Source organism: Sminthopsis crassicaudata, chromosome 6 (genome assembly GCF_048593235.1).
Source record: "Sminthopsis crassicaudata isolate SCR6 chromosome 6, ASM4859323v1, whole genome shotgun sequence".
NCBI lineage: Eukaryota > Metazoa > Chordata > Mammalia > Dasyuromorphia > Dasyuridae > Sminthopsis > Sminthopsis crassicaudata.
In genome coordinates this window covers 33,743,040-33,755,592 of record NC_133622.1, presented here as the reverse complement: position 1 = coordinate 33,755,592, position 12,553 = coordinate 33,743,040, and the positions used below count along the sequence as shown (strand labels likewise).

At 35.7% G+C, this 12,553-nt stretch overlaps 1 protein-coding gene across 1 annotated transcript in view; it reads left to right on the top strand.

The window, feature by feature from the left end:
- Positions 1–12,189, top strand: part of KCTD8 (potassium channel tetramerization domain containing 8) — a 264,133-nt gene extending 251,944 nt beyond the window's left edge. Inside the window, exon 2 of the mRNA XM_074275756.1 lies at positions 10,849–12,189. Coding sequence (XP_074131857.1) covers positions 10,849–11,309 — 461 coding nt within the window. The 3' untranslated portion in view covers positions 11,310–12,189. The remainder of the gene's footprint in view (positions 1–10,848) is intronic.
- Positions 12,190–12,553: the final 364 nt, after the last annotated feature.

Here is a 12,553-nt window from a genome sequence, read left to right as displayed (position 1 = left end):
TGCTTGGTCAAACTGTTTCCTCCCTATCCCTTGCTGTCTTTGCTGTCACCAGGTTTTAATTCTGGCCTCAGGCAGTTGGTTGGTGTTTTATAATAGGTCCAGATAATTTACTGCCAGCATGTTTTTATGGTAGTATAAATGTGTTCTATATAGGATACTATAATAGCCCCTCCACCTCCTTACTTACAAAGTACTCTTCCTCCAGAAGACACCATCTCATTAATCCTCATCTGGTTCCATCCAGGTATCAGTATCAACATTTTATAGATGGGGAATAAGCAATCCTGAATTTGCACTCACAGACTTGAAAGCTGGATAAAGCATCAGGTTCTCATGGCAAATAGGACTCGGAGTAAGAAGGGAATTTTGGGATAGTGAATCCTTTTTACAAATGATGTGGGGGGGAACCATACTGCTAATGAAAATAAGTGTAAATTCAAGACCATAGAAATGAAAAAATGGGGCGAGACCTTTAAAGTGTAGCACTGGAAACCCATAAGATTTAACATTTGGTCCTATGAGACATGAAAAAGATCCAAGTGGTCTGATTGTGTCACAATAAGTCCCATCTGGAAGTATCGTCTTTACTTGATACTGAATAATTTGTTTATATTCAAGTATTTGCTGAGATCATCAATGTTTGTTGATCATTTTCAGAGATGATTAGTTGGATCCATCAGGCACTATTAGGGTACGCAGGATTGATTTAAGAAATAGGTTTTCTTCTCTTCATAAACAGGGATAAAGTGACCTTTTCTTCCTCTAGAGAGAGAAGTATGATTTGGTGGATAGTAAAATGAACTTGGCGACAAGAAGCCCTGGGAAGAAAGTTAGGACCTGGCACTTTAGTCACATAAGAAGAAAGTTGACGGCAGATGGGAAGTGATTAAGTGCTTCAACCCACATCTTTCCAACCCTAAGACATAGAGATTCAGATACTTATTTTGTTTGTGACTATAGCCAACTCCCTTCTCTCAGCCTCGGTTTCCCTATTTATTTTGTGGTTGATGATAGCCACCTAAGTGAGTTGTTGTAAGGATCAAAAGAGACAGAGGCTTAAAACACTTGGCTTATCAAGAAGAAGGGAATTCTGGGATAGTGAATCCCAGTAAATCAGCTATTTTTATCAGTAAAGCCTGAGAGAAAGGTCAAGTAGAAATCATTCAATAGAAATGATTTTAAGAGGCAGCCTCAAAAATGAGATAAATGGCCACATCCTTAATATTCATTCTCGCCTTCTCCCTTGTCACTTACTTTCTTATACTGGCTCTTCTGAAGATAAATGTACCTGTTGCAATTATGGACATTAGCTATGATTGGCTCCATTCTTCTAGACAGAGAAAAAAGAAAAAAAAAAACTGTTCCCTTAACATTGTACTAATTCCCGAAGTGGTTAGGTATGCTTTTGTCAGTTATTCATTCCTTTCCATCTTCTGAAATATCTTCTTTTTCCTAAGTAACACTTTCCCCAAAGCCCTTTTATTTCCCTCTTGTTTTGAAATTTTACTGTATTGTGACATGCAGATTATTCCATCCTTTTTATCTGGAATAGTGACCCAATCAAAGGTTCTTTTCACAATTCTCTCTGGTGTTTTAAATTGCACTTGTCTTTAAGCTAACAACAAATATTCCTATAGTAACAACTATGATCTTCATATTGTTATATTGGATATTAAAGAATAGGAAATGTGCAGTAAAAGGTAGAACATCCTGGCTGTCCTCCAAAAGCTTAAATTTTAGTTGAAGAGATAAGACCTCACCACCTCTAAACAATCTCATTCTACTCTTAGTAAATCAATTCTATTCAGCAAACATTATTAAGGACTTCCTATTTACAGAGCACTTGGAGTTATGGAACTATTGGCTAAGACAGAGACTCTCCCTTCATAGTATTTATCTTGTAGCAATACTTTGGAGAGGAAAGGAAGAAATCTGAATCTGCCAATTTTAGGAACTTAAATTTACAATGTGTGACCTCCCTCCATTAATGCACATAAGAAATTTTTCTGTAGTTTAGAGAGCTGGAGAGTTGAACAAAGTCACAGAGTGATTAAGTTACTTGCTCTTAGTCACAAAGCTCACATGAGTCAAAGCCAGGGATTGAGCCCCAGTTGTCTCAGTTACAAGACCTTCACTTTATCTACTATCTCCTATTGGCTCTTGACAAAAAATTCAAAATAATAATTAATGCATGGAAGAAGTTCAAGCAAATTGCTATTTGAGATCCACTGGTGTCACAGGGTAGCAAAGATAGGGAAGAAAAACCTTTGTAGAAAAGGCAGTAAGAATTAAATCGGCAGAAACGAGGGCCTTTGTTTTCTAGGCATAATGAATAACAAGGAGTCAAGAAAACAGGCTGTGGGTTGCAATCATTTATGTTCAGCTGGAGTTCAGAGTTGAGAAGGATCACCACAGGATTGAGAAAGTGTTCTTAGAGAATGAGTCTCCCAATCTATACAGAAATCCCTTTGACTCAACAAGTATTCCTTCTGAGTGGGGAATGCATGATGTAAGATAAAGACAAAAATAGAACTGTATCAAAATGCAGAAGCATTGAGAAGCATTAGATGCCAGGTCAAGTTGTCTTAATTTTGTTAAACAGAAAAATGAGAGCTATTGGAAGGTTTTGAGCAGAGAAATAAAATGATCCGATCTGTTCACAATGTAATTATTATTAAATAAGTTAATTAAATGATGAGAGGGTGAAATCACAGAGATAGGAAACCCTAATAGAAAGCTTTTCTAATAAGTCCAGGCTAGATAATAAAATAACAACTGTAGGAATAAAGATCAGATAATAGTGTGGGGGGGGAAGTATGATGGGACTTGTTCCTTAATGTATTATAAGAAGTAAGGAAGAGAGAAGAGTTTTCCATGGCTCTGACAGAAAAGACAAGTCCACAATATCTCTCATCCCTATTTCTCTTTTTCTGCCACTTGTACTTACTTAGATTTTTCTAAGTTTCCTGCCTCAGTGCCTTTTTCCTCCAAATCATCCTTCACAAAGCTGCCAGATAAGCCTTCCTTATGCACAGATCTTATCACGTCATTGTTACATGCCACAATGGTTCCCAATTTTCTGATGAAATCTTATCATCTTTTAAAAAAAGTTGTACAGATATCTTTTATCACATCACAATCAAGTATCTTTCCCCAGCATTCAAATTCCATCCTTGCAATCACAAAAATCAGAACAAATCCAACCAACACAGAAAGCATATATTTCTGCATCCACATTTGGCACTCATAGTTCATTTGATTTCAAGCTCTTTAAAGACAGGGTCTACTTTTGTCTTTCTTCGTATGCTTGGCATAGTGCCTGTCCCATGGTTGGCTTTTAATAAAATCTCATTGACTTGACTAGAGATGAAAGAAGTGTCATTTGTCCTATTATTATCTGCCCTCTAGAATTTGTCATAAATGTGAGTTCAGTTGCAACGTATAATTAATTTCATTTGTATTCCAAAAATTGAAAATCTTTTCCCGATTCTATTGCTCATCCATTTTCATCATTTTACCCATAGTGTATTTCTCTGACTCCTTCATAAGTTGTTCAATCATTTCCCAAACAATAGGCACTCACTTTCCCCACTTATTTTTGCTACCACAAAAGTGCTACTTTGAATGTTTTCTTTGTGGGTCCCATCTTTTTTGTCATAAAATAGCACCATGCCCATTAGGAAATTTCTAGATCAATAGACATGAACAACCTAATGAATTTTCTTGCAGGATTCCAAATTATTTTCTAAAATAGTTGATAAAAATCCTTAATTACATCAATGGTACATTAATGTGTTACCTAGTTTTTACATGATTTAATACTCTTTACCTATACTATACTCTGCTCAATTACTAGTCACAGACCATATTTTCCTACTTCCATATATTTCTCATGTTTTCCCTATGATGGGGATGCCCATTGTCTTCTGCCTGTTGAATTCCTTCTCATCTTCAAATTCACAGCTCTTATATAAGTCTTCCTGCTCTTCCCAACCATTAATGACCTATATCTTTTATGCCTTTTAGACTATAAGCTCTAGGTGGACAACGAACATACATTACCTAACATTTCTCTATTCTGGCACAAACTGTCTGAGTTAATTGGCTAAAATATGAAATAATGTGAATTATTTTGGTCCATGAGTTGGGCAGTCACCTGCACAGATAACCTAAGGAAAGATAAACAAAACGGCAGTAAATGCTAAATGAGTGATACAGAAAATTTGTGCTCTGGGATTTCAGGGAAGGAAAAGACTAATTGATTGTTATCAGAGATGATCTCACAGAGGAGACTGCATTTTATTATCAGCTTCTAGCAAAAGAAGAGGATGATTGTGTACACAATGGGGGAAAATGGCCAATATATCTTAGGAGTCAATGAGCAAAAGAGAAAATTGTGATTATGAGACCATTTCCCCTTCTCAAATCATATTTCTAAAAATCAAAAATCTCCTTCAAGAGTATTACCAGTGAAGATGAAAAAAAAAACAAAAAAAAAACAAAAAGAAAAGCAGCATGAATGAGTTTAACATTTTCTCACATGAGTACATGGAAAGAATGGCATAGGATGAGTTTTGGAGAGGCTGCCCAAGTAGAGGTTCCAAATGTTAAAGTGCTTATTATAAAATTCTCTTTCATAGACTCAACTTAAATTTCACTGTCCCTTCCCAAAATGAAAGAAAATCTCATTCATATGATTAAAGATAAAGACCTACAAGGGATTTTAAAAAAGTTATCCAATTCTACCCTTTTTTTTTTTTTTTTTTTTTTTTTTTTTTTACAAAGAAGGCAGAAAGAGGGAGATTGTGTCTTATATGGGAAATAAAGGGGAGCACCAAAATTCAAAACCAGCTCTTCTGATTTCATTGTTCTTTCCACTAGATTATACTGCTTCAGAATTACTATTTAAATGTTGGAATTTTACTGATTGGCCACATAAGGAGAAAAAAAAAAGAAGGAAAAAAAAAGAAAACCTTACAATCCCTCTACTCTCCACTTCATACCTCAAGAACACAAATTCTACCTGATAATTTTTTTTTTCATTTGAGATAAGCCACTTATTACTTAGAGGCATGTGGTTCTAATCTTTAAGATGGATTGGTTCGTTCAATTCAAGCACCACATAACCATTCACACGCCATTGAGTTTAGTACTATTAAAGGGTAATCTCCCCTTTGGGAATTGTGTCTATTGCAGCCACATTATCCACATAGAGTCTTTTTATCATCACTAGGCAGGTAAGGAGATTAAAATAAAAGGTTTTGTCAAGTGTGCAGTTGAACAAAGAGGTTTCATTTGGAATTGACCCTGTATTATCGTCCAAAATATACAAGCATCCAAAAGGACAGGCTAACACCAGTTAGAAGGGTCACATGTTGCTTTTCAAGGCATTATGCATACTGATATGGTAGGGATCTGTCCCTCCCTAAATGATCCAGGGGAAGGAGGAAGGTAGAGAGGAAGCCTTTTTGTCTTTTTTATTGGAGCATAATAAAACCTAATGGAATAAATCTAGAATCATATCTTGCCCAGCTTTTATAATCCCTTGTCCATTTTAAAGATACTCTCCATTTCCTTTATTTTCTCTGGTGTAATGCTTTTATTATTGCTTCTAATCTGCAAATTTTTGTAGCTCAAAATGGGAGAAAATTTTATTTTTTTCTGTCTTTTTTCTCAGTAATAAAATGGCTATTGTTTATCCCTGTTGAATCTATGTGCAATGATGTAGCCTTGACTCAGACATTGTCTACACTTAATACAAAAAGTCATATGTATCTTAACTTGACAATGTATATATCATGGCTTGCCTGGTCAGTTTTAAGCTGCTAAATAGGAGGACTTTTGTTTTCATATAGACAGAACTTCTTAAACTTTTTCCACCCATGATCCTTTTTTTGCCAGAGAAATTTTTATGTGACTCTGGTAGAGAGGTATAAAAATAGATGCACAAATTATTATCAGTAAATAAATCATAATTTTGTAACCCCCATGTTCACTTATTAATCCCCATATGGGATAGTTGTGACTTTCAGTTTAAGAAGCTTGGCCCTACATGATCTTATAATTGCTTAACAAATATGGAAAAGCAGTTTTTATTTTTGGAATTGTATCATTGTATTTTGGTGTTCTGGAATTTTGCTAAGGCTTAGAAGAAGGCTGAAGATGTGATTGATTATACATTGAGCTTGTTTGGTTTAATGGAAAGAAGGCAGGGCCTGTAACTGTGGCTCTTCCAAGGATCTCTTGGTTTTTGTGAGAAAGGGTTGCTTTTTCATTGCCTCAGAGACTTTCAGTCAAAATAGGAAGATACTTTTCTTCTTCTGATTGGATTCTCTATCAAATGCAGGAAAAGATGCCATCAGCTATCAATAAACATATCTACCAGGTAGAATTTCCAAAATCTAAAAGGAGATTTTGGGATTGCTTTTTTTGGGAACCCTGGTATGTACAATTGACTATTCAGTATAAAAAAATAAAACATTAAATATTTAGATAATGACTGTTGGCTAACTAAAATATATAAAACCATGTTTAGTGGTTGATGTTTATGTCCAAAAGCTGATTCACCTATACTTTGCTGTGAAATTTTGGGAAAAGTCATTTAGACCATTCTACGAATCAATTATAATAATTCAACAGTGAGTGTGTATGTGTGTGGAGAGAGAAAGAGAATGAATAATGCTTAGTAGGGATGTTGATGAGACCTCTAAATTACTTTTTTTTTTGACCATGATTGAATGACCCAAAGACATGTTTTTAACAAAGTCATTGTTTTGTCTATTTGCTTCTATTACTGTGTGAAGAGCATAGGGGGAAAGGTTATGACATTGTTCTTATTCATGAATAGGAAGAGATTTATTTTATTTCAGTTGTTATCCATATTGTACTTAAGGCAATTAGAATGGCTTTGGACTACTGAAGGAAATGATATAAAAATTTCAGCTTTAAATTATTCCTGGAAGCTTGCAATTAGCAGAAATCCACAAATAAACTAGATAACTGAAGGTGGGTCATTATTTCCTCTGAATTGATTTACTTTTCCTGTCATAAAGGACATATACCTCTGCTTTCTCCATTACCACTTACCCTTTACTCCAACCAAAGAAATGAAAATGGACCTAGGAATAATAATATCACATTTAAAATCAATACTTATCAGAAAATCTGGCAAAGGAACAAATGATACATTATCCGGATATAGGACTGGTTCTGAATTAGGATGATCTGGATTCAAATCTTCCTTCTGAAACATAATAGCTGTGTTATCCATAATTTTCAAAGTCTGGAAAGGATATCATAATATGTTAATGTTTTTATTTAAGAATCTTAGTTACTTAAACAGCACAACTTTCTTGACCCTTCACAGAGTTTCTTCCTTTAAAAAAGGATAATCCTTTAATCCACAGTTCTTTCCAGCTCTGTCTTTGATCCTAAGTGTGGGGTCACACCAAGACCACCCCCCTCCCCATCCCTTATTGTTGATAGGACAGACTTTGAGCAAATATTCTCTATTATAGCTTTTCTCTAGATGAGAATGGAGTCTCTTTTTGTGGAAGTCGTTTAGTTTTCCTCATTTTCTTGAATTATTGTTGTGTTTATTTTCCTTATACTTCCTAACATCACTCCAGTGTTTTGGAAAGTTGGATTTTACTTGAACTTCTAACTGTGCAATTCATTGTCTATGTGAAGATAGAGAAGAAAAAATTCTCTGATATTCAATAGCTTCACTTGTGAAAAGAGAAAATTGAACTGGAGAAAGTTCCCTTCTAGTTTTAGGTCTAAGATCCTTTGTACATATTTAGGTAGTAAATACACATTTGTTCAAATGACTCAATATTGCCCCCAAAACTCTTCTGTGCTCCCTCCAATTTCCCATTCATTCATCCTTCATCTCCTCCTCATCACCCTTTGAGATATCTAGTATCCCTAGCATCCTCCTGTTTTGTCAGGATAAAATCTGCCATCAATTACTTATACTCCAGCATAAATTATTTTCTAATTAAGGTGTTGCTTCTCCCAACCATTTATTTTAAACCATCTATCTCTAATGGGAAGAAAAGACATTGTCACCTGTCAAGAGAAGCCCTGACTCAGCAGATGGAATGAGGTTGAAAGAATAGGAGGTGGTATATATTTAAAAATCACCTCACGACTAAAGCCTGTCCTGAAATTGAAGTTGTCTTAGTCATTGCCTAATTAAAGCAGTGGATCTCAACGTTAGCTCCAGGGACCACTTGAGGTTCTCAAGATATTTTCAAAGATCTGCAAGGTCAATTTTAGATGTTTTAATTTATAATAGACAAATATTGATGAGATAGTTGATATAACAAAATTCTTTGGGTGGTCCTTATTTCTTTTTAAGACTGTAACAGTATTGAGTCTTATCTTATTTTTTGAGACTCCATTTGGGCTTTTCTTGGCCTTTTCCTTCTGCAATTCATTTTCTAGATGAGGAAATTAAAGCAAACACTGACTTGCCCAGCACCCTATTTACTGCACTCACTGCCTCTGGAAAAAAGTATTGAGTTCTAAAGGTTTGAGGAAACACTGGATTAAGAACGAGGAGAAATAGGTTCTAGTGATCTCACCATCATTCTGATATATTACTGGACAAATCATTTTTCCTTTGAATATCACTTTTCTAATCTATCATATGAAGATATTGAATTAAATGATGTCTAAGGTCTTTTCAAGTTTAATAATCTAAGTATGAGTGTGCTGGGGAGAAGAGAGAAGAGATCATCTCCTCTCTCTTTTTCCCACTACCAAGTTCCCTTGTTTTCTGCTGTGGTTGATGGAGGGAAGATATCCAGATGTAGTTGCTAGCTCTGGTAAGCTTACCTTCAGTCTCCATTGTTGCAGCATCATCTGTACCCTTTCTCCTTGTTAAACATCTAACCGTTCTTCAAGATCTAGCTTATAGCCAACCTTTTTTGTGCTCGTCCTTCTCTGACAACCCAAAAGATGCTTTTTTTTCATGTGTACATGTGGTCTCCTTCAAATCAATTATATTCCCCATGATCCTTGTTTTAAGCATAATACATGCTCAATAAATACTTTGCTTAACTCGATTTGGGAGGCTGTGTTGGGGAGAAGAGAGCTAAGCAGAGTAGTGAAATGAGTGATTAAAAAGATAAGAATGGGTTCCACTTACTCGAGTTTTGATTTCTCACCCCACCAGGAAATTAGCCAGAGGAAAGTTCAAATGGTTTCCACATCTTTCTCTAGTTCCTCCATCTTCCATTTACAAGTGAATGTTTATTCCAGCCATGACTTATCATTTAATCATAATAAGTATCAAATAGACCAATAAATACCCATAGTGACTTAAGTTTTGTGACCCTAAACAAGTCACAATTTCCTTGGGTATCAATATCTTCATCTTTAGCTGAAGTGTTTGTTAAATTAGATGAACTCTAAGGTTTCTTCTAGGTCTTAAATTTTATCAGAGACAACAGGAATAAAGGATATCCTTGAGGTTAACTTTGTTACTAACAGGTTAAAAATGCCAAGAAAATCTCAGAGAAGGATCTTAAGTCCTGCGGTAAATAAATAGCAAATTTACTTGGCTACTATTCTTATTTAATTTAAACATTGTTTTCCTCTGCTCAAATTTCCTATTAGTTCTTACAAGTTGTTTGATATTCCTTTCACAATTTGAAATAGCACAGATATTTTTTTCTATTTCCCAATACTTCGAGAATCCAGAATTCCCTTCTTGCCCCCTTTGCCAATCCAAATTACAACTGTGATATTACCTCATATTTCATCTTCCAGACTGACAAATACATCCTATTACCAATCTGTTGATGAGTTTCTACGACATAGCTATCCTAGTCCTCAAGAAACAATGAAATGCAGACATACTGAGTTCCTGCTCTTTCTTACTTTATTTTCTACTGGGGAGATATAGTCTCTATGTGTATTTATATGCATGCATATGGATATATAATATAAATGTTAGCTATTATTGCTATGTCAACTTATTTTCTTAAGATTTGTTTCAATCAACTTGCCATCTGAAAAGCAAAAATGCAAGAGGACTAAAGCTTCCGACTAATTAGGTTTTTGTTCATCAAAGTGCTTCCTAGAGTTTTATGTAATTTCTGGGGTTTGAGAAATAGATTCTAAATCCTATAATGAAGTCAAGTGGTATAAGATATGTGCCCTCCTGGAAATAAGCTGTTTTAAATAATTATTTTGGCAACTTTCTTAAAATTTGCGTAATAGGTAGGTAATTTAGCTCAAAAGGCAGTATTGTATTTCAAAGAAGTGGCGTATTTCATTCTATCTCCCTTTAATGTACAATTTGGCCCCCCAAGATAACTGTCTTTTTCACTTTTTAAATCTCTCAAAGGAAATAGGAAACAAGATTGACTAGGTAAAAGATTTAAACCCATCTTCTCCCTTGAAATATAAATAATACTATTGTACCCCTGAGCCTCCAAGAACACTACGACTTAGGTTTGTTTCCCTGGCAGTGAAATGGATACAGGACAGGTATGGACTGTACAGTAGTGAGGGAAAACAGCAGCAAGAACTACTTAATTAAAGTGCTTTATGAAAGGCAACCAGGACTAGTCAAGGATAATAATCCTGTTTTCAGTGATCCGATCAGAGATAATTACTAAAATAGCTCATTAAACACGCCTAAAGGCCTTACTGGTACCAAAAAATTGTCCACATTCTGCATGTTTCATTAAGTGGCAGGAGGTTTTAATTTTGGAGATTTATTTCCCCAACAGCACAGATTTACCTCAGATTAAAGATAATTCTAGGGAACATGTAGCTTATATTTGGGCTAACCATCCCTCTCCTCCATTTCTTTTCTTTTTTTTTTTTTTTTAGGACCACCCCAGAAAACTGTGTCACCCAAACAAGACCGGGAGGATAGGAAGCACGATAAAGTCACAGACAAGGGCAGTGAAAGTGGGACCTCCTGTAATGAGCTCTCTACGTCCAGTTGTGATAGCCACTCAGAAGCCAGCACCCCACAAGACAACCCAGCTAATGCCCAGCAGGCAGCAGCCCACCAACCAAATACTTTGACATTGGATCGTCCCTCCAAAAAGGCACCAGTGCAGTGGATGCCTCCTCCAGACAAACGCAGGAACAGTGAACTCTTTCAGACGCTAATTAGCAAGTCTCGTGAAACAAATCTTTCTAAAAAGAAAGTGTGCGAGAAGTTGAGTGTGGAAGAAGAAATGAAAAAATGCATTCAGGATTTTAAAAAAATCCACATCCCCGATTATTTTCCAGAACGCAAACGCCAGTGGCAATCGGAACTGTTACAGAAGTATGGGTTATAGTAATTGTCCACTTCACAAAATAGTTCAAGAAACATCCAATGTTGATTTAGTTATCGGTACCTAACTGACGTCTTCCTTATGGTCTATTCTGCAGTCGGTGTGGTCCTTGCTGCTCTTACCGTAAATAGTAGATGGTGAACAGTACCTGGTTTTGTTTTGTTTTGTTTTTCTAAAAAATGAAAAAAAAAAAAGCCGAAATGAAACAAACACAAATGCAAAATGAAAAATGATGTGTCTGATCTAAAAGCAGTTTGTAAGCGTGAAGTGGAAATGTGCATGATCTTGAAATCTTGATTTTTCAAGCTCTAGTCAACTGGACATCTTGTCATTTTATAGTCCATCCAATACCAGTCATCGTATCACCCCATGTTATGTCACCAATAAACATGACTTAATATGGATGAAGCAACATGAAGTATAAAATATTAGAAGATGGTTATAGAACCCAGTCCCCAATTGTCTCATTGTTTAATGCAATAAAGCAAATCTCTCTTTTGCATGAGCACAATGTTAAAATTAAGTCACACACGCAAAAGGAAAGACCGGTAGGTTGTTTGGATAAATTTTTGTTTCAGGCCAAACTGATATATTTAAGGGGTGTTGGGGATTGAATTTATTTTGTTCCAGATCTGTGATTTTCCTGTGTGTATGGTGTTCTCTATGTAAAGATGGTGTAAATATGCCTTATACTGTTTTATTATGGCACCAACATTCATCTATTAGTGCTCGTCAGGATTATTTCTGTGAAATGCAAACATTGCAGCAGATTGTGAAAATTGGTCTGATGGTACTCTGAAAGTTCCTGTTTATCATGCTAGTCAATGACATTGGACAAATGGAAAAACATCTTAATGTGTCTATTAAAAAGGAACATGTGATAGAATGATTTGATGTCCACGGCCTCATCTTTGTGATTACTCATCCAATCGCTAAATTATTTCTAATCCATTCCCAAATTCCAGATCAAAATAGAGCCAGAACTTTCGATGTCTGGGGCAAGATTCATAATGCAGGACCGAAGCTGACAGCTTGAAAAACACTCTCAAATCAACTTTTTTATGACAAGTTCAGTTGATCATGGTGAGAAGCAGCAATCCTGGGGCATCAGCCTTTATGTGCTATATTGATGTGAGACAGAGCTCAGCTGGGGGAAGGTAATCAGGGGTGGAGGCAAGTATCTGGGACATTCCTATTTTGACTAATTGATCCTGACAACTAGTCAGGAAGATCATTCTGTTAAAGGA